Below are 22896 nucleotides of genomic sequence, written 5' to 3'. Positions count from 1 at the left end.
TGAAGTGGGTGATGCACGCTGGATCTACTGCCCTCAGCCCAACACCTTTTTTCCTTCTGTTCTGCAGCGTTTTTCATGCATTATTGGGCCCAATGGCAGCGGGAAATCCAATGTCATTGATGCGATGCTTTTTGTGTTTGGGTATCGAGCACAAAAAATCAGATCCAAAAAGCTCTCTGTGCTGATCCATAATTCTGAGGAACATACGGACATCCAGAGCTGTTCTGTGGAAGTCCACTTCCAAAAGATCATTGACAAGGTACGTATCCTGCTGCTCAGGAGGGTGGCACTTATTTTACTCAAGCCTTTGACAACTTAATATTTGATTAGTTTGAGCTGGGGAGGACGTGGTGGCATAGTTTACCCCTGGGAAGTAGAACATCAATTTGAAGTTAATTAGCTAAAAATCCTTCTCTCAAGTAGTGCAGCTCTTAAAATATGAGCAGGGACTGTTGTGCTGTTCTGTGAGATGAGTATTTGGTATGCAGTCAGTTTGGAGCTGCGCAGAATCTTCCAACAGTCATTTTCAGAAATCGTCGTACATTTGTTACTTCTTTTCTCTCAAGGAAATAAAGCTTATTTCTGAAATTAACAGCACCTCGAGTAACTTTTGAGTCTGCATCTGGATGTGTTATGTGTTGCTACATTTCTGATACGGGCATATAGATTCGGGTGTAAAACCTATTGAAGCAAAAGCTTTCAAACCAATTAGAAGCTATTTTAGAAAATTCATAAAATGTAAAACCAATCTGAAACACTTAATGGATGATAAATGTGCCTGCAATTTTAAATCCGATTTTTCCTAGAATTTCTGGATTTCACACCCACTGGCTGATGCAGTGTTTGAATGAAATAGAAAGTGCTGACAATGTTTAAAAAAAATAAAATAAAATAAAATTTTGTTGCTTGTCATTTCATGTATTGGTAAGATCTGGGCTATATTGTTGACTTATTGCAATTACATTACTAGAAATTAATTTTGCTTGATTTAAATTGAATTTTTGTGAGCATTTAGTCTGGCTGAAGATTCTTGTTGAATTTCAGATTAGTCAGTATAGTGGGAAAGGTACAGCAAAGCTCCAAAACTTGTGCTAATAAGGGGACAGTCATTAAAAGAACTGTTTTAAATAAATTTTCTTTGACTCAATCTACACAGACCCGAGCTTTTTGCTTCTGCCTGTGTCAGCCACATTCAGTGATCATTTTGTTTCTTTTTTTTCTTTTTTTTTTTTTTTTTTTTGCTTGGCTCTGTATGAACGCCTAAAAGCTGCACTTGTGATGTAAAAAGCTTGTGAGTGTACCTGGTCAGATGGTGCTCAGGGGGTTGGCCTGGCAAAGCAGGGCCAGCTGAAGTCTTTACAAGAAGCATGGCTCAGCTTTAACTGCTTAAAGTGAGTCCCAGCTTTGCTGCAGTTGCTGCTTTTTGGTGAAGTCGAGATGATCTTTTGAAGCTGATGTCATCATGTTTGTCACATCTTTAATATTTTGCATTTTTATCTTCTGCAGTTTCTCTTTAGAACTACTCAGCAAAAAGCAGCTTTCTAGAACTACGAAAGAGGAGCTTAATTACAGACAGTAGCAAACCATTCACGGCTTCCTAACCTAAAATTGAAAGGGCAGGATACAACAGCCACTTTAAAGCTGAAGTAGGGCTTTTGTGATGTGCAGCCCTGGTGAAGAGAAGAAATTAGGTATTTTTAAAGCAAAAGCTTGTATTAGAGATGAGAAAGGCAGCACATGAGGACCATGCAGATTTGGGCTTTTTGTTTTTTTTTTCTAGTGCTTAATATTTTTTTGGAGGTGTGCATCATTAAGTGGACCCTGACTTAAAACCTTAACGTGATAAAATGGTGAAATGTGAGGTAAACATACAATACACTAATTGTATTTCTGCCTTTGTTTTTCCTCAACACAGGAAGGGGATGATTATGAAGTCATTCCTAACAGCAATTTTTGTGTATCTAGAACTGCCTATAGAGATAATTCTTCTGTATACCACATCAATGGGAAGAAGTCAACGTTCAAAGATGTTGGCATTCTTCTTCGGAGTCACGGAATCGATCTGGACCATAACAGATTCTTGATATTACAGGTTGGTGTGTGAATAAAACCAATTTTTATGAAAGCCACATTTCCAGGTATAGTTACCAAAATGCTGCTTAGCTTCGAGTCTTGTATGCGAGGCCTTAAAGTACTCTAGCAGCACATCATGGTTTGCATGCTGTAGTGAAGATGCGAATCATTATTTGCTGCTTTAGAAATTTAAGGAAGAGAAACAGTTGAAGACACTAATATAATTTTTTCTATTAATGAATCTGTGCTCCTGACATGTGGATGAATAGAAGAGTTGTCATACTTGTTCCGCCCTAGCAGCACGTAAATATTGGTGTAGTAAAATAAACCTTAAACCCCAATATTATTGTGCTGCTTAAGCGTGGCAGAGATTCAGCAACTTGTTTATGCTTTAGATAAAGGTGCATCAATATGAACTTAATGATACTACTATTAAGTTATCTACAGTTCTCATCTATAGACATGGTTTTACTGCAGAAGTATGTATATTAAAAATAACTGCATAAAACTGAGGGCAAGAAAAAACCCATTTACTTCTCATTTATACTCGTGTAACAACTGCAGGGGACTGGAAGCACAGCAGGTTTGTAGCCAATTCTAGGTACATATTGAAAAGCTGCAATTTACAGCTCATGCTATAAAAGTAATAGCTTGTGAATATGATATCATTTCTTCTCACATTGGGATTTAAAGTTCTAAAGCTTGCTGGTGTGTGCTGGCTGTGTGAAACACAGGCAGGCTGAAGACAACCACACTTACTTTTCTAGTGCTTAAATAATAATGGGGGACTTTGCTGGTGCCAGCCAGTCACTTAATGTGTGAGCTGAGTTAAAGCACTTGATGGTATTTAAGTATTCCATTGGGCACAGACATCTGCAATCACCCATAATTATTTCACTGCTATTACAAACATGTCACAAATCTATTCTGAAGGATTGTGGCCTGGAGAATCAGAGAGCAGTGGAAGCCTCCTAAGATGTGACGGTTTTCAACAGAGATGATTTTAAGTCTGTTTTTGTCAAAGGAGCTTCCAGTTCCCCTCTAACAAAAAAAAGACATATTTCAGATAGGTAGCTGTGTTTGCTTCACTTCCTCAAGTCTACTTTTTACAGTTACACCCACAAAAAGAGGATATATCTGTTTTTGAAGTATTCATGGCAATTAATTAATCCATTCAGTGCTTTCTTCTCGTGCTTTTTGGTTTTCAAGTGAGAAATATCTCCAATAATACAATTGGTAATATATGTATTTGTTATAATAATGCTCAGAAGTATCACTTTAGGAACATTGTTAAAAAAAAAAAGAAACTGCAGTCAGATGTGGTAGAAATGATGGTGCAGAAGTATCCCAAGCTGAGTGCTGCAGAGCTGTCCTTCCTGCTCTGGGAGGGGAAGGAAGCATTTTGCAGGGACTACTGCTAAGTTGCTGTTTTATTTTTTACTTTTCTCCCCAGATGTGTTTTTTTTCTTCTTCTTCTATTAATTGTTTCCCATGAGGAGAACGTACTTGATGCTAAAAGCTTGAGTTTCATGCTTTTCATCTGTATAATGGGAAATCAGGGCAGTGTGAGTGCTGTTAAGACACAGAGATGCTTCCCACCATCTTTTTTCTTTCTTTGCACTGAATTTGGTGCATGATGTGATAATGAACTGCAGAGGAAACTCCACAGAGATTTTTCTGTTTATTCAGTGTGACTGAGGCAGGGCCCTTTCTCCTTGAACACGTCTGTGTGATTTCTATTATTATTATTTAATTTTCTTTTTTTTTTTTTTTTTTTTAAGTGAATTCTGTTAATCAGACGATACAAAGCTGAGTAATTTCCATCTGGAAAATGTGACTATTTCTGTATAATGACAGAAAAACATCAAAACCCAAGTAGTAAAAGTGATAGAAGTAAATGAGACCATAACAGAAAGCCAGGGCTGCCTGCTGCTATCACAAGGATTGCCCCTTTTCCCTCCTACTTTTCAAATTAGGTTATTTAAAGTTGGAGGAATAAGCGACAATTCTATTTCACTTTTGCTTCTCTTATGTTGTAGTTAAGTTAAACGCAGAGTAGCCTCTTCGAGCTCAATATTGAGTTAGAATAATTTCACTTTGAAAATAAATTGCACCTCTTTGGTTATGACTTTCACTTGGGTGTAATTAACATAGATCTCTTTTAAGAGACAAAACTGTTACTTGTTATCAAAAGCTGCTTTCAATTTGTGAGAAAGCATTCTCTAGCACTAAAGGCAATGTTGTAGGACACGTTCTCTTCCAAGTAGTACTCTGAGATACTTGATTGGTATCCTGCTACCACATCTAGCATTACTCAATGGCAAATGCTTGCTTTTGAGAAGGCTGCTTCCTTTTTTTTTCCTTTTCCTTCTCTCCACCTCACTCCCATTCTGCAGTCTCCCTCTGGCGTGGCTCATTGGGTGCATCTGGGTGGGACTCTGAAAGCTCGGGCCAGAACCACAGTTTCTACAGGTTGAGTAGAAAGTGGTGCAGGTACTTGATGCCATCCTGAGAATGTTGAAATCAAACTGGTGATTTTGCTGAGTAACGTTGCCAAAAATGCCTGTAGGAAAACAATGTGCTGCTGATCAGGCAGTTCTGGAAATGTCAGAAATTGTGTGCCTGAGTTAGTTAATTGGAAAAAAACCCTTGTTTTAAGGGAATGGGTTTGGTTACTGTGTGTTGCTGCCAACAATTAACAGGAGGAGTTTGTCACTTCTGCGATGCTTAAGTTCTATTGCTATGTATTTTGTTGTTAATAAATTGCTTTATGCTTTTTAGCACTTGGGGAACAGGCAATGCTTGGTGCACTGCTAATGAGATTGCCACAGCCTGAAACTGCAACGGGAAAAAATGCATCTAGTCACTTTTTGTTTAAAGTATGCTGGGTAGTGTGCTAGTATCTGTCATCTTGCTGCTATTGGTTCCTGCCTTCCACGCTTCATACCCAAGCTTCAGTAACTTGCATATCTGTAAAGAAGAACAAATAAAATTATAATTAATTTAGCTTTTTTTTTTTTTTTTTTTTTTTTTTTATACTTGGAACATGAATGTCTATGCACAGAAAGCTTGGGTAGGTTTGCCCAGCCAGGTTGGGCAAAGCTCAGAAGGTAAGTGTACTTGCTGTTGCTCAGTAGCGAGTCCTCTCAAGTGGTCAACCTCGAGGCCAGAAAGAAATCCCAGCCTCTCACTCATGGCTGGTTGTCCCTAAGGAAGCATTAAATAAATGGGGAGAGCTTGAGGGGATGTCAGTGAAGGACACCTGAGGGCAGGAGGTCTGGGGAGCAAAGCAAACCGGACAGCAACTGTTACCACCTGCTGAAATTGGGCTTTGTTATCTTTCAAGGTAAGAGAAGTATGGTTAATATCAACTTTGTAAACAGAGGATGGAGTTTTGCAAGCAATGCCCATACGGATGCATATTGCAGAAACAACACTAAGAATCAGAAAACCTGAATTTGTTTTATACTTCTATGAATTGAAATCAAACTATTCTTGAATCTGTTTTTTCAAACTATTTCAAGTAATTCTTCTGCTAATTAGTGTCATTTAAATGTATTTGATAGACAATTTAAAATTTCTCATGTAATCTTATGCAAGTAGGAATAGCTACAGTGATTTTATATGTATGCATTTTTTATCTGATTGGAACGGCAGTTTTTAATGTACAGATAAATCTTGTCCAGTGGAAAGATTGTGCTGCAGGAAAGGAAATTTAGTCAAGTTTTTCACCTGCTGCTTTGTGGAAATAATGTAGGAGTCACTCCTTCAGTGTACTGGAGAGGAAATGAGGGGGAACAGATTTTCTTCTTGCTTTGAGATAAGCCTGAAGTTCCCAGAGGCTGAGGGCTGCTCTCCTAATGAGGCACACCAACATCTGAGCTGAAGCATCCAAGTAGAGCGCAGGCTGAAAAGCTCTCCTGGGATTATAAATGGAGATCAATGCTGCCAAAACTGGTGAAGAGAGTTTTGTTCTAGAAATTTTAAGGACAGCTGGGCTGAAGTGGTAGGAAGAATTCGAACCAATGAAATCGTGTAATCAAATGGAAGTATTAAATAGGGTGTAAAAGGAGGAGCTTTACATCTAATTCAGAGTACAGAATCACTTTCCCTGTTAAAATATTAGCTTTATGCTGAAGTGAGTATAGAGCTGTAAGAGACATGCTTAAGACTTCATACGTGCAATTTCAAAGTCAATTCTTTGCTGTCAGAATTTCTTGGCAATTAGTATGAATTTTGTTTCACAAATTCCAATGCAACGTCATAACCAAGGTTTTGTTTTTTTTTCCAGAAAAATAGGGAAATATGGAAAGAGGATGCAAAATACATCTATGCAGTGTAGTTGAGAGTGGTGGATTGAGTTTTAGTCAGAACATAGCAAGAATCTTAAAACAAACACTGTAGGTTGGTTTTGCAGTAACTGATTTTGATTCCAGAATGACTCTAGACTTGCACTCAATTTGTATTCTTTTATTAAATACAAGAATGTCCTTAAGAAAGCTTCTAAAATTAGACAGATGTGTGAACAGCTTGACAAAGGCTACTTTTAAATTATTTCCAGAATGCAGAACAGTAGTTTTGTGCAAACAACTGAATGTTGTGCAACAGGCCAGTTACAAGTTTTTCTTCATCTTTGGATGGTAGTGGCACTGCAGACTTGTGTGCTTGTGCTTATTACTTCCTTGTCTTCCTTGATTTCTCCCCTGTCTTAGATCACTTCTCTTGGAAGGCAGAGAGTGAAGGTGAGAATTTGATATTTTTCTCCCTGGTGTTTGCCAACCAGCCATGTAGCACTGGAGCTGTGCAACAGAAGCACCTGAACCTTAGCAGCAGTAGTTCAGTGCTAGTGCTGGTTCTGATTTCAAGAAGCGGGTTGGAAGAAAAGTCCAAAGGATAACACTGACAGGAACATCCTGGAAGTTGACATTTTAGAAATATAGCAAACATTCTAAATGTTCTAAGGCAGTTTCTCCTTCAAGCAAATCCATAGTGTTATCAGCTTCACACTGTGTGCCGTTGCTTCTCCTTATGCTAAGAATCTCTGTGCAGTAATTTTCGACTCCTGTAGGAGACTGCTGAAATACCTGGACAATCTCTTGTCCACATTTGCCTGGCCTGGAAGAAATGCTTTGTATTTTAAGGGAGAAACTGAAATATACCTTTGTTTTCTAAAACCAGATGCAAAATTCTAAACTTTTCTGTTAAATAAACTTTGCCTTGTGCTACATCAGTTCAGGTGGTTCATGTTATAGCTCAGTTCCCATTCTTCTTGACTGATAAAGTACTTTTCTTCAGTCAGAGAAACAACAGCATTCCAATAGTGCTACTCTAATTCACTGCAGAACTCAGAGTTCAGTTGGCTGGTAGAGCTGCAGGCACCGTTTCCTTGGTGTTCTGGATGTGCTGGCTACAGCTCCACTGTTCGCCTTGTGCTTAAAGGATGAGTTCTGTTGGTCACCTGTGAGATATACAGAAAATCCCATTGTTTTTAAGCTGAGTGTGGTATGGACTTCACTACTAACTAGAAAAGCCCTTGGAAGGAACAAATGTTCATTCTTAAACCATTAGCCTTTAAAATCCAACCTGCTTACATTAAATGCTTTTTTATGCATGGATGTATAATATGCTCACAAATGCAACAAAACCACTAATCCTTGTATTCCTTGACAAAGATAAATGAAACAATGAGCCTTGTATGTATTTGCATATTGCTTAAGTCAGTGGCATAAATGGAGCAGAATTAAACAATACCATAAAGTTGCAAGCTGTAATCCACTTAATCACTTAATTTAGTCAGCAAATTGAACATATATATTGGTAGTACTGGGGAAAAAAGTTACAAGGTTGTTGTAATAAAGAGATGCTCCCCACTTGCAGTACTCTTCCTTTGCACAATTTGAAGAAGGTTTTGCTACTGCCCAGCGCCTCAAAGGTGGGGAGAATGTAAGTAATGGAAAAAGCTACATAAAGTATTTCTCTAAGTTCCTAGCATCATTGTTGTGTGATTACTGATTTATTTTAAAGCTTGGAATCAAATGATAAAGCACATGAAAGTTCCCCAGAAGATTCCAAGTATTTGTATTCTTCTCAAGAGCAGCTGAAGTGACAGAGATGAGTGGTCCTGCTCTGCAGCTGTGCTTCGTTTGGAGTCTCGGTGATGTATTGACACACAAGGTTTTTCCCAGTGCAGGGGATTGCGTCTCTTAAGGGGTGTTTTCTCTAAAACTATTCTTCATTATCACAACTGAATAAATTGCAGTGCAGTTACATCTGACATCATTCCAGTTCTGAATTTGACTAATGAGGAGTTTTTTATTTTTCTGTTTTTTACAACTGCAGCACAAAGTGCTCCTTTAAAAGAGAGCAGAATTTCTCATCCCCAGGTTTCAGCTGATGTTCATTTACTAGATTCTAAGCTTCAACAGCTCCTTATTTTGAAATGTGTTTTAATGTGCCCATTCTGTCCAGCTTTTCTGTGCTTCTCAAGGCCGTGGGGTTTAACACTCAATGGTGCCATTCATTGCATCATTTGGGATTCTGCTAATTTAAAGTTTTTCAGCACTTGAGTTTATAACTTCAGATTACGATAACAGAAATTGACAGCAGCACAACCTGGAAAATATCTTTACCTATGTGCTGCCTCAGTGGAGCTCTTAATGAAGTCTATCTGTGAGTGCTGCATTCACAGTTGAGGTGACAAAAATTTTTGTTGTGTGACACCATCACCATATTTTTTCCAAAATTTAAAGGAGTGGAGGCATCGTTGGTCAGCACCTCTCCACAGGTTATCCTGAGACCCCTAATGCAGAAGAATTTTCACAAAAAAAAAAAAAAAAAAAGTTTTCTTCCTCCATGAAAAGGTTTTAGACAGCTTTCAGTAGAAGTTAAAAGGCTTTTTGCTGCTGTTGCCTCGTTTCGTACCAGAAGTTTAAAATGGAATCTGAGGGCTGTGCTCTGGAACTCCTTAATTTCAGCATGATGACAGACAGAACTGCTCCTGTTTGTATGCGGCACAAATTAACCTCTGATTTTATCTCTGTTTGAAGCTGAGTAATGTCAGTGTTAGGATTTGAGTGCTACGCTGTTGGTGCTTAATACCCTTAGAACCCTTCAGGGCACAGAGCCTGCTCAGTCTGAGCAGAGGAGGCTGCACGAACGTGATGCTGCAATCTGCCCAGAGCATCAGACCGGGAGTTCTCTGCAGAAGTGAGAACTAACCTGCAGTGCCAAAACTCGGGGGAAGAGTTGCAGAAAGGTAACTGAATGAGTAGGTCAGAAGTTCTCTTCACTGAGCACTTTGACCTTGCTCTACATTCAAAATTTTTGTGGATGAATATTGGGTAAACTCAGATTTAAAGCTTTCTATTCTGAGAAATCAGCTGTTTTAAGTAAGTAATTTCAGAGGAGACAAGGGTAGTAATTCTATGTAATGCAGTGATTGAAAGTTGAGGGGTTTCACTGTCCAGCTCTGGAGGCCGTGCAGGAGATGAAGTTCTTACCCTTCACAGATAGGTTCCAGAAAATTGCACGTGGCATTGGAGTGCCTCCACTTCATTAAGCTGCCTGCACCATGACAGATGTGTTTGTCCTAATGAGAGTGTTAGCCTAACGTGAGCGCAGAAGTGAGCGTGCAATGGAAATAAAGAAATTAAATGGATTCAGTCTACACTAAATGACTTGCACTGAATGTATAGCATTCCCCAAATACTCAAAGGATGCAAGTTCAACTTCTGAAATGCACAGAGTCCAAAATAAACGCTTGTAAGCCACGTGCCTGTAAAAGAATAGAGCGCTGCTTGTTTCAGCTGGCCTGGCAGTCCATCGGTGGGTTTGTGCACATCCATCCATGCACCTCGTGATCTTCAAATCAATAGGCAGAGCAAGCCCAGGCACTCCTGCATAGGGCACTCACTGGTGCTCCTGTGCTCATCTGAGTCACCTGGGCTGGAGCATTGGTTGCAGGTGGGTAATTTTATTAGCAGCAGCTCTTGCACTGGTCTTTGAGGGCTTTCTTGCTCTACTTACATCACAACAGAAGTTTACGTTTAGAAAGCATCTCAAACATCATGGCAGTTAAATAGTTTCCTTGACAGTTTGGCTGTGTGAGGGGAGGTGGGATCATCTGTTTCCAAGTTCCTTGATGCTATTCCTCACGACTGTGATTAGAGGAAATGGCTTTAAGATTAAATAGCTCTATCAAAATGCGCCAGTAATTGTTTTTGGATTACTAACCCAAGTCGTTGTGTGGAACTTGTCATTTCTATGTATGTCATAGAGTATTTGAGCTGACTGCCTCTGTTCCTGTTGGTGTGCCAGTGCCAGCATCCCAGTATTTCAGCCTGATGCAGAATGCCGCGTGCACAGTGCAGAAATAGACATTGGGTTGGTGCTTCCATGTAGAATTCTGACAGGAAACTTGCAGCCTTCCCGAAGCACTCATGGGATGTGAGGTGCTCCTCCCTGGTCTGTGTGCGTGTGTCTGTGCTGTCCCTTGGTAGCTGTTTGCCAGCTCTGAATGGTAACGTCCATCTCAATTGTCTCCAACAGCGAGGCCTAATGTTAATTTCTTTTTTTCCACATTTCTCCCTCTCCCCTTGTGAGTGCATGACTGAGAGCCGGAGGGAGACAGCTGAGGGAAATAGTTAAAGACCTTTCCTGGTGGTCAGTTTTAAATGTAGGTTCAACGGCTATAAGAGAACATGTTAGGACATGCTGCTTCTCAACAAGTGTCTGCCTACTGCCTGCTTAGTTTCACTTTCAGAAATGCTGGCTGTATTTTGAAGGATCTTTTACTAGATAAAAGCAAGGGTGTAATTTCGATACAATGCAAGTAGTTGTGGATGAAGCAAGATGCATAGTTTAAAAAGTTAGGAAACTGTTAAATTGAGTATATGAAGTTATAACAATGCAAAGCTGTGAAATGCTTTTTCCTGTATCGCTGTCATGTACCTGCTCTTTCTGCAAGCAGCCAACTTCAGTCTCCTTTGATGACAGCAGCTGGGAAGCTCTTAATCCCGTGATGTGATAGCTGTAGGGATGGACTGGTTTCTTAATGTAAAATTTGGTAAATAACTTAAACATTAAATAAAAATTAATGCTGCTATGATCCAGTTGTTATTTGTATCTTCTAAATGTCTTCACTTTTACCTTTGATAAGAATCCAAACATTTAAGTACATAACAGCATCTAAATATTTTCCTGTAAGTTGAAGAAAATATGAAATTGTTGCTTCTTGCAAAGCAGAGGAGCTGCACGTACAGTTGATGGACTCAGCCTGACAAGCTCCACTTATGTTCAGTATTTTCTCACCAGTCACCCAATTCGCTTCATCTTTTCAAAAACCTGGCTGTACATATTGCCTAAACTTTACTCCCTGGTAAGATTGCATTCCTGGTTCTATGGTGATATATTATTTTTCCACATAGACAATCAAAGCTCTGATTTCCTAGTTGGTAGGATTATAGAGTTAGATACAGAATTCAGCTTCATTGCTGATGTGCTGTGTCATTAAAAACACTGCAGTTCTATTCTGTGTGTTGGTGAGCTACGGAGAGCCCTCACAACTACTAAAATAGTCATGATTCAAAGAGGGTTAATTGGACTGAATTAGGTCATGAGCAGATGTTGGCTTACATCCCTTCCTTGTCCACTTAGGGTAAATGACAGTGCCTGTGTGAAATACAGCATCATTTTGTACCTGGTTGTAGAAGAGAAATGGGGAGGGGGTGGTGGGAAGGCAGAGGGAATGAAGGGGAAAGAAAGCGCAAGTTGGACTGCAACCAACCTTTGTGATGTACAACATAGGAGATCTTTGCAGTGATGCAGAGGGTGTAAATGCAGGAAGAGCTTTAATGCAAGAAGAAGCAAAATTATCGTAAATTCCTCAGTGATGGGTGTGTCATTGGAATTATGCACTGTGCAGCTGCAATTATTAAAAAGCAAATTGCCTTTATCGTATCCATAGGAAGTAAAAAGAGTTTTTTTCCAAGCCTGTTGAGACTTCTTATGAACCGTCATTATCGAAAAATAATAGCCTGGGCGTGTGTAACTTCTAGAATTGTTAAACGAGAAAACAACAAAACAAAACCAACCAACCAAAAACAGCCCCACGTTTCTGTGTTTTACCCCAACATGGGAATTTCTTGTGTTTCAGAAAGACTTTGTAACTTAACAAACAGTGCTGCTCATTTTGCAAAATTTGCAAACTTCCCGTTCCCTTCTGCTCAGCTGAATAGCATTTATTAATTGGAAGAAAAACTGGGCCACTAGGTGTCATTGTGTGCTGGGAAAGTGGAAGGAAGCCACTTGTGCAAGAAGTACCGACTGATCTGAGAGGCAGTGCTCAGCAGTACCTTGTCCTCCACTTCTGTAGCCAATTACAGGACTGCTTACAGAGCTGGCATGGGAATCCTCCGCACTGCTGACTCCAGTGATGGTCCCTTTTGCTTTTCCTGCAGTCCCATTAATCACTCCATCTTCTGTATGTCTTAAGAATTCCTTCCTTGTCCGTACTTCAGTAGAGCTTGTCTTCAGCTCCAGCTCAACACGAAGCAGTGACAGTTCTGGAGTACATTTTGGTCTCTGTATGCAGACTTCAGGTGTTTTTTACACACTTAGGTTGAATGCTAGAATATAAATCCTGTTTTTAAGTTTTATCAGTCCTAAAACTAAATTTCAGTTGTAATAGAGCTTGTTATTTCACAGGTTTAAACATCTGTCCCAAAGCCTGTGCAGTGCCAGTACTCTGCATTTCCTAAGTGCTCATCCATTTCCTAATAAGTTGTACATCCAATAACTGTGCAGGTTTTTGAGGGGTGAGTAGTTTGTCCTCAGCGTTCACTCTGTTTAATTTTGCATCCACATCTGTATTTCCTCTAAACTCCAATTTAATACATGTACATCCAGGTTCTTGTCTTTGCCTTCTAATGTGTAGCATCTAATTTACAAAATGTAATCCTTCCTTTGAAAGGTTTAAGGCTGCGCTGTCTGAAGCATAAGATATTGATAGCAGACATGTTTTGTAATTGAGTAATGATATCAGTCCTTGTCGTTGTCTCAGTTTAATCTTTAATTCTTATTTTGTAAGAAATCAAATCAGTGTTAAGCTCAAGAGTTTGAAGCTAATGCCTTATGTACAAGAAAATGAACTGGAGTCTAACACTGAACTTTGTTTCTCTCCCAACAAACAAGCCTTGGTTGTTTGAGTTGCAGGCCCAGCTCAGCCATCAGACAAGACTTATGGACCTTCTGTTCCCTAAAGGGAATCTTCAAGGACTTAAATCCTGATTTGTGTAACTTAAGACTCCTGGGTGCTACACAACCTAGAGGAGGTGCTTCCTTCTTTCCTTCTTTTTCTAGGCTGGGGGAAAACATTTTGAATCTTTACAGAAACAGCAGATTTTAGACCTGACTGTGAGCTTCTGTATTCATACACCTGCACCCCTTTTGTATATTTTTAACATGCTATCATCCCTCAGGAAAAAAAAAAAAGAAAAAAAAAGAAGAAAACATTAAACCTTTTTTTTCCAAGGGGGAAGTTGAACAGATTGCAATGATGAAACCCAAAGGCCAGACTGAACATGATGAGGGCATGCTGGAGTACTTGGAAGATCTGATAGGGTCTGCACGGCTGAGAGATCCTATTCAAACTCTTTGTCGCAGAGTAGAGACTTTAAATGAACAGAGGGGAGAAAAGGTAAGTCTTAGAAAAGTTTATTTGAATTATCAATTGAATAGATGAACTTGCAGTGTCTCATTATGTCAGCTTTTAGAAAAGCAATTAACGTAAAGATTTATTCTTTAAAGATTTGGCACTCTATGCAAGTACAGAGAACTCTCAGATGCCTTTCTTGCATCTGATGTTTCCCTCACTTATAAAAGAAGTGGGGAGTTGACATCAGTTGCCCTTCTTTAAGCACTTAAGAAGCCATTGGCTTCTGGTACCCAAAGGTTTGAATGTTTGAGTTGGAAGCCAGGATCTTATCTGCTGAACATCTCTGGTCATATCCTTGTGCTTCGTGTGCTGCTGCTCAGAACAAGGAGTGAAACAGATCAGCCGAATACATATGGATGAAGTCATACCTGCCTTTGTCCTGTTGCAAAGTAGCAAATAGAATAAGCAGCAGGGAAACCTACATGCCAAGAAAAGGGCGAGGGGGAGAAACACAGCAATGCCAAAGTGATGCAAAACTTCATGAGGACACTTACAAATACAGAAAATTAGTTGTGACTCGAGCTACAGAGAGCTGTTGCAGGCATTGCTTACATGGCTTTTTACTTCTGCATTAAGTTCTAGGTGTAGGAAAATATCCAAGTTCTATTTTATTTGACTTCGTGTGTGCTTGGTAAATTCTAACATGTAGCAGATTCTGGTTTTTTAAAGGTGTAAAGGAGAACAAAAGATGTGTAGTCACAGGATGTAACCTGAAAGGGGCCAGTGAAAATGCTGACTCCTGTAACTCCTCTCTTGCTCACTTGCATTTTCCTCGGTGTGCATGAGCTGCTCCCAGCATCTGCAGGATTCCTTTTGAGCTGTGTGTTGCTTTTGAATTGCCCTTACAGTACAGCCTGCAGCAGACATCTCTTATTTCAGAAAGTCTGCACTGCTCAGTTGCTTGCAGAGTTAACTGTGGGATAGCATCTCGCCGAAGGTGGGACCTGTGAAGGTTCTGGGGCTTTTTTGTCCTCACAATTTGTTCTTCTATGCTGCTAGCATTAAAACCAGCTTTGACTGTCTGTCTTGTCTAGTTAAATAGAGTTAAAATGGTGGAAAAAGAAAAGGATGCCTTAGAAGGGGACAAGAACAAAGCCATCGAATTTCTTTCCCTGGAAAATAAAATGTTTAAAGAGAAAAACCAAATCTGTCAGTACTACATGTAAGTAACTGAAGTTTTGATTTGGCTTTCATGTGGTGGTGTTTCCATGTCTGTAATTCAGAATATTTTGTTTTTCTGGGTAGCCATTCAAAATCAGTTGTACAGCAGTGATCTCTATGCTAGAGATCTTGATTTTTTCAAGTTGTTAAGTTCAACTTTTTTGTATAATAATAGATCATATTCATTGTCCTCCAAAGAATGGTGCCTCGTACAGCTTCATACCTAGAAGCTTCAAGTGATCTACTTGTTTGGTTTTTTTATATGAGGTGTCAAAAAGCAATAGATTTCCTTGCTGTTCTGTGTAAAATTGGCAAAGTTACTTGATAATGAGTATTGGGATATAATACTTGACGTTATTGTTTTCTTATCCTCGAGATAAGAAATAAATATTCATTTTAAATGTTTATTTCCTGGGAAAAAATGTTTTTTAATACTGTTTTATTGGATTTCTTTAGTTATGACCTACAGAAACGAATCAATGATTTGGAAGCACAAAAAGAAAATATACAGAAAGAAACTAAAGATATTAATGAGAAGAGTAGTAAACTTGCAGATGAAATGAAAAGCAAGAGCAAAGCTTTAAAGGATCTTGAGAAGTAAGTGCTCCAGGTACAGACTTTATGGTTTCATATTATTGTTAAAGTTACAAGGAGCTCACATTTTCCCAGTAGTTGGACATCATGATCCCTGGGGGTCCCTGCCAGCTTTCAGTAGCTGTGGAGAGGCTGTAGTAGCTGTATGAAAAACAAACGAACAAAAAGGAAACAGAGAAAGCAGAAGTCTGAAACAGATGCATGGGTTGCTGCTCAAACAGAGGGAGCACAGCTGGGTTTTTGTAGTCCTTCCACCAGAAGCTTAAATTATCTGATGAGCAGAGTCTCTTAGGAACAATTCCTGGCGTTAATTAAATGATATTTTCAAGTAAATGAATTTTGAAATATTCTCATTGGATTTATTTGGTGTTCTGTGAGTTGATTCTCTTGGAGAAACCTGGCTAACAGCCTCCATTAATGCCAATAAAGCGCCTGGTTTTTATGGATTTAGAAGTACAAACTACTTCTTTATGCTGACTGCAAAAAATAGCCGGAAGATTTTCCTCAGGTTTTTAGATACACATCTGAAAAGCTTCAATACCTGGCTGTACCTGTATTTGTCTCTGATTTCCTTATGAACCTCTTATCTGTGGTTTGAATTTTCCTTCTGCTGACTCGTCTGGTTACTAAACCTTCCTCTGACTGCGCTGTGAACCTTCTCATCCTCTGAGCTCTAATGGCTTGAGAGAGTTATGAATTACGAGTGTTAGCAAAGGAAAAAAAATCATTTCTGAAAACGTGTTTAACATCCTTTCATGGGTTTGTCTTTTCTGATGAAAAATGAGTGCCCTGGGGAAAACACCATGAACACGGTGAGCCTCGGATGCTGCTTCTACCAAAACTGACCAGTATTGTTTTCAATCCTGCGTGCTCACTTACTCAGCCAAGTTCTATTGATGTTATTTTGTTTAAGATATGGAATAGATAATTCTTTCTTGTTTTCCTTCTAGGAAAATTGATAAAATTACAGTGTTCATAGAGGAAAATAAAAATAAATTTACTCAGTTGGATTTGCAGGATGTTGAAGTAAGGGAAAAACTGAAGCACGCCAAAAGCAAGGCTAAAAAACTGGAGAAGCAACTTCAAAAGGACAAAGAAAAGGTAGAGTGAACTGCAGCTTGCTTTCCATAAAGAAATGCACCTGGTTGCTCTAGATGAGAGCATCTTCATGCAGCTGGATAAGAGGAACAAAGGACACCAGTTCTACTTTGTGCAACAGAGAAGGCTTAAAAATGTTTTAATTTTTTTTCACTCTGATATTTTGTCATTTGTCAGCTCGGTTTTTGTTTGCTAATCACTTTAAATTTGAAAGGCGGGGTTTAAAGATGCAGCCAAACTGTTTTGTTTTGGTTGAAGAGGGAGTTAATTTTGTCCTTCTTTAGGTGGAAGAACTGAAAAACGTGCCCTCCAGTAGTGAAAAAACCATCAGCGATGCAACATCTAAGAAAGAGCTTCTTGAAAAGGCAAAAGACAAAGAGGAGGAAAAACTCAAGCAGGTTATGAGTAGTCTTAAAGAAGAAACACGAGAAATTCAGAAAGAAAAAGAGGTTTGTTGACTCGCACACTTTCTGTTTTAACCGAGGTGCAGCTTTTGGAGTGGGAAATGGAAGGAAGATGTGATTTATCTGGTAGTGTTCCTTGTGCTGATTTGATGGAGGCTAACTTAGAGCTTACAGTAGCTAATTCATTCTCATGAGGTTGTTTGCTTCTCGTAGTGATAAGTTATTAAGGATATCGTTCATACACATACATTAAATAAATCTACGCTTCCACTACTAGAACACACTTGAATTTTCTCCCATCAAAATGTTCAAGCCAACACTTACTTGAAAATAATAATTACAATCTGATATTGAAATGCTGTGTTCTGAGCCTCGCGCACAGCTGTGGTCTGTCTTTCAATGCATACACAACTACTGCAACACTTACTGCTGTTGATATTGGCTGCCCAATCATGAACGATCTGGAGACTGAACATTTATTCTATAAATGTCAAGGTCTGTTTCCTGCACTGAACACTTTCTCATTTTGATCTGTAATTCAGTACAAATTTAGCTGGGAGTGTTCTCCACAGCTTCAAGTTAAGGCGATGCAATGCTTGTATGGAAATGGTTTAAGGTAATTCCGCAGTGCTCTTTATAGCTATGGAAAAAAGCACTTCCATAAGGAATATATTAACTGATTCAGAGAGATGTACCTGTTCTTCTATTGAACGGTTTTCGTATCTGTTCCCTGCCAGTAAAACAACCTGCTGGTGTCCTTGCTGCCTTTCACTCAGCATGACTGACACAGTAAATCCCCCAGTGCGTTTCGGTCGGTAACATCCGTCTCTGCAGGGCAAAGAGAAAGAGCTGGTGGAGTTCTGTAAGACGGTGAATGACGCGCGTTCCAAGATGGATGTGGCACAGGCAGAACTCGACATCTACCTCACCCGCTACAACACTGCTGTGTCTCAGCTCAGCGAGGCAAAGGAGGCTCTGACGACCACTTCTGACACTCTGAAGCAAAGGAAGGCTGCTATTAAAGATCTAGATATAAAGTTACCTACCGCTGAGCTGGAATTAAAGGAGGTGAGACCTCGCCTTCATGTGCGGAATTTAACAACTACATTCTGATACTTAATTAATCACCGAAGTTAAGTATCTGATTTCAAACTTGTTTTGCTTGAAGAAAATATTAACATTAAACACAGGAAATTAAATCTCATGCATCTCTACAAGGAAATCAGTTTAAATGTAATAATTGGACACAGTAAAATAAATGAATAGCCATGTTTCTGAGCCATTTGAATTTCACCTCATGCTCCCCTCTCTTCCCTGTAGAAAAAATAATTCCGATACCTCGGTGTAAGCCTGATTCACACGAGCATGAGCTGCTGTATCTGTTTCCAGGTGTACAGATAACAGCCATTTTGCTGATGAATGTTTTGCTACTTCAGTTTTTCAGTGGCTGCTTTATTGCTTACAGAGCCATGAATCCAAGTCTAGAGTACAGAAGGTTTCTTGTGGCTAACATCTCTCTTGTACCCATTAGAAAGAGAACAAGCTTGAGAAGCTGAAAGAAGAGGAATTGAGTGCTCAGGATGTTGTTCGAAATCTCCGTCAAAAAGTAGAAGAAGCCAAAAGTTCTTTAGCACAGCACCGCAGTCGAGGAAAAGTGCTGGAGGCTCTGCTTGAGCAGAAGAGGTCGGGGAGTATTTCTGGAATACATGGAAGACTGGTAAATTTTAAAAGGCTGTTACAAATTTTGTCTTAGACTTCATGGGAGTAGAGTGGTTTTTCTCTGAGTAGGGGAAAGGTGGAATGGGTAAAGGTCTGAAAATGCTGCTCAACTGTAGTAGGAGGCAATGCAACACTCAACTGGAGCTCTTTGTTCCTTTTTTCTTTCTGGAATCAAACAATGCATATATCAGTACACCTGTGATAATGTTACATTCTGCTGTTGTCTCTTTGCCTCTCTTGCTCCTCAAAGAAGATTCTGCTTCAGAACTTTCAGTGCATGTGGATTTGAAAACCTGAGGTATAGGTAGATTTAAAGGACATGGTTCAGATGGCAGCACACAGCTGTCTGCCACCGCTGGCGTTTGCTTTGTTTTATGCTGTGTTACCACTTGCCAGAGGAAGGACTGAGGTTAAGGTGTTGTTGGATAACTGGCTGGCTGTGCATGCTGGTTCGTTAACCTGCAGATAAGAAAAGATTTTCAAAGGAGACCAATAACCTGACACCATTTTGCAGCTGTGTGCAGGAATGCTTGCGGGGGTATCTGAGTTGAGAAGTGCTACCCAGCAGATCAGTGGTAGAACCATACACAGAATATACAAAATGATTTTGCTAGGCCAGACCGCCTCACTAAAATACTGGCATATAAAATTTGCCATTTATCTACAGAAAAGAAATCCACAGCTACCACACTGCTGTGTCAGAATTACTGCTTTTGAAATGCCAAGTATGAATCCATATTCTATTATGGAACTACATCGGAGAGGTACATGAATAGCAGTGTACAGAAGTCAGGTGTGATATTAATTCCCAAAATTTAACTGAGGTTTAAATTACTTGGCAAAAAAAAAAAAAGTTCTGTAATTTATTTTCATCTCGTCTCGTTCTCTGTAAAGCTTTTGTCGTACCTCTCAACACCAAGACAAACCATTGATGCCAGCTAATGACAGTATTTCTGTCCCCCCTCTCCGTTCCCCCTTCCATTCTTAGGGAGACCTGGGAGCTATCGATGAGAAGTATGATGTTGCTATTTCATCCTCCTGTGCTGCCCTGGACTTCATCGTTGTTGACACGATCGATATTGCGCAGGAATGCGTGGAATTCCTGAAGAGAACGGAAATTGGAGCTGCCACGTTTATAGCCCTGGACAAAGTCAGTACTGGTGCTGGGCAAAACAAGTTGCGTTGTTGATTTACCCTAAGATGCACAGTGATGTTTATATACATACAAATACGTGTTACATTGATATATTGCACTGAATAAGTATTAATGCAGGTAAAGCTAAAGTGCAAAATGTTTAATTGTAATCCAAGTCAGTAGAGATCCAAGCTAGAGAGACTCCTAAGAAAGGAAGTTTCACCATTCTGAGAAGTTACATTTAACTAGAGAACATTTACATTTGCTTTAAAGCCTTGGCATGTCTTAAATTATGGCATCATTTCGTTATTCTAGCCAAAGGAACCCGTGTTCATTTGTTTACATTCTTTTATGCAGATGGCTGTATGGAAGAAAAATCTTGCAAAAATCCCAACCCCTGAAAACGTGCCTCGCCTGATTGACCTGGTGAAAGTAGAAGATGAGAGCTTTTCCCCAGCTTTTTACTTTGCCTTACGTGATACCCTGGTGGTCAAGGACTTGGAAGATGCTACCAGAATAGCATTCCAAAGAGATAAAAGGTGGAGGGTTGTAACGCTGAAAGGAGAAATCATTGAGCAGTCAGGTATTTAAGTGTAAGCTTACATGTTCAGCACTTCGTCGGTGCTATCTAAGCAAAATGAAGCATGCTGACTTCTCTTCCTCTTTCGCCGCTTCAGGAACAATGACTGGTGGTGGGGGCAAAGTAATGAAGGGCAGAATGGGCTCCTCAGTTGTAACTGATGTTTCTCCAGAAGAGGTTAGTGCATAATCCTAACTAAAAGTGCAATTTCTGTGGAGTTTGTTATGTTTTGACGGTTCATGCACGCTTGTATGATGGTACGAGTCGTTAACAAGACGTAAGATACTCTGTTGGTGACTGAAAGCTGAAAAAAGCTGAACGTGGGTTCTGTTGCTCTTAAGTGCACTTTTTCATACCCCAACCATCATATGCCTGCTATTTACTTCTGGTTCCTTCATTCTGCCTTTGATAGCTTGGAAACTGACTGAAGGTAGGTGTGAGAACGTGGAAGAGATTGACTGTAAGGAGCCACAGTGCTGCAGAGACGTATATGCAAACTCACGGCAGGAAAAGAAAGATTTTGTCCACCGTTTTGTGTCATTGTAAGATTTCTCAGGGTCTGGCAACATCTTCCTTCAAATTTTTTGTCAACAACACTTGGAGAAATCCAAATACTTCCTTGCCATCTGAATTTATTTGGGTTTGACTCTGTACTTGTATTTAGTGCAAACAGAACTGTAGACAGTGTCCTTTTCACATAGTATCTGCTGGTCAACCCAAGATCAAACCACACCATTAACACCTCTGCAAGGAGGCAGGCTCCCCCCTGCAACTAGCAAGCAGACAGTGGCTCCTGAGGTCAGTCCTCTCCAATAGAGAATGAACTTCTTGTTCTTTAGGAACGAGAGCTGTAAGCCAGTGCAGGGGTTGTATACCTGCTTACCCTTGAAAACACAGAAACAGTGGTTACTATTTCTATGTAGAAACACATTCGTGCTGGGGAACCCCAAGTTCCAACTCAACATGAAGGGTTCTCTGCTGGAGGAGATAATTGAGCCACCATTCTTGCTGTCCTTGCTCATGTTTCAGCCCTACTTGGTTTTATCTTTGGGGGGTTAAAAAAGTTATCTATTTTTCTCCTGTATTTTCACCTTCACTTAGCTTGGAAAATAGGATTATGTTAACCAAGAGAAGTTACAGTTCTGCAAACACCAGAGGGTTTGACATGGCAGCTTTTGTCAAGGCCATTCATATAATGTCGAGTGTGTTTTGAACTAATAAATTAATCTCACAGACAAACTGTTATTGTCCCAGTCTCGAAAAGGATCAATAAATACATAAGCCAGCTCGTATTTCTATCCTAGTAATAGGGAAGACTGCTATTTCTTGTCTTCAGGCATCAGATTTTCCCGAGGTTAGTTCTCTCCAAGAGACATGCTTACCCCTGTTTTTATTTGGTCCGTTGGACATACTGTGGCACTCAGTAAACATCAGTGGCTATAGCTTGATTTCTCTGTTGTCAGTCCTGCTGTGCACCTGTGTAGAAACTGTGGGCACCTCCAACCCGAAGAAGTATGTTTGTGTCTGTGCCTATTAGGCAGTTTTCTGTTTGTAGAAACAGAAAATTGGCTGAGATCTGAGATGTGTCTTTATCCTTCTGCTCTTTCAAGGTAAATTTCAAGAAGCCTGTCTTCCTAACACCGCTTATCATCGGTGTTCTCAGCAGCCTCCATGTTCTGTCCAGCTTTAGAAAAGTCTCAAGTTGTTACAGCACTTTGTTTTAAGAGATCGTAGACTGCCCAGCACGTGAATGAATACTTGTGTTTGTAGTGGTGACATCTGTGAGTGATTGTGTTTCATTTTTGTGTAGATCAACAGACTGGAATCTGAACTGCAGAGGGATTCCAAACGAGCAGTGCAGTGTGAAGAAGAAAAGTTACAACTGGAAGAAGACATAACAAAGCTAGAGAAAAACGTGCGGGAAATGAGAAATACTTTAGAAAAGTACACAGCGAGCATCCAGGTGAACAAGCTGGTCACTGAGGCAGCATCTGGTTTCTATATGCAGGAGAACAGCTCCTCAGCCTCAAGTTAATGTCACCTTTGTCAGTATCAGAGACCTTTCCTAAAGTATGGGATTCTAACACTGATCTGTTGTTTTCTGTAGAGTTTTTCTGAACAAGAAATTCATCTAAAAGGCCAAGTTAAGGAACTTGAAGCAAATGTAACTGCTGCTGCTCCAGACAAAAACAAACAGAAGGAATTGGAGAAAGTCCTCAGTAGTTATAAGAAAGGTACTTACTGTGGAGAGAGGGACTGCAGATAAAAGCTGTAGTCATGTTCATTTACCAATGCAGGAGTGAATGCTAAGGCTTTGTTCTTGCACGTTGCCAGTGCTGTACTCACCACTTTGCTTTTGTAGCATTTTAAGAAAGAGCACACAGAGTACTTTGGATGTCCTGTGTTCCTCTTTTGAGCA

The 22896-nt window shown here is 39.8% G+C and overlaps 1 protein-coding gene across 1 annotated transcript in view; it reads left to right on the top strand.

The window, feature by feature from the left end:
- The window catches only part of SMC4 (structural maintenance of chromosomes 4), a gene marked incomplete at its 3' end in the record, with an annotated part of 31244 nt that overhangs the window by 1981 nt on the left and 6367 nt on the right, over positions 1 to 22896 (top strand). Inside the window, exons 3-16 of the mRNA XM_079539646.1 lie at positions 68 to 259; positions 1916 to 2092; positions 13604 to 13768; positions 14821 to 14948; positions 15404 to 15544; positions 16492 to 16642; positions 16924 to 17088; positions 17878 to 18111; positions 18575 to 18760; positions 19751 to 19912; positions 20255 to 20480; positions 20575 to 20654; positions 22288 to 22440; positions 22585 to 22711. Coding sequence (XP_079395772.1) covers positions 68 to 259; positions 1916 to 2092; positions 13604 to 13768; positions 14821 to 14948; positions 15404 to 15544; positions 16492 to 16642; positions 16924 to 17088; positions 17878 to 18111; positions 18575 to 18760; positions 19751 to 19912; positions 20255 to 20480; positions 20575 to 20654; positions 22288 to 22440; positions 22585 to 22711 — 2287 coding nt within the window. The remainder of the gene's footprint in view (positions 1 to 67; positions 260 to 1915; positions 2093 to 13603; positions 13769 to 14820; positions 14949 to 15403; positions 15545 to 16491; positions 16643 to 16923; positions 17089 to 17877; positions 18112 to 18574; positions 18761 to 19750; positions 19913 to 20254; positions 20481 to 20574; positions 20655 to 22287; positions 22441 to 22584; positions 22712 to 22896) is intronic.

The sequence above is a fragment of the Tetrao urogallus genome, assembly GCF_951394365.1.
Source record: "Tetrao urogallus genome assembly, chromosome: 9".
Classification (NCBI taxonomy): domain Eukaryota; kingdom Metazoa; phylum Chordata; class Aves; order Galliformes; family Phasianidae; genus Tetrao; species Tetrao urogallus.
Note: the sequence above shows the minus strand (reverse complement) of the source record. Positions and strands in the feature narration are given on the sequence as shown.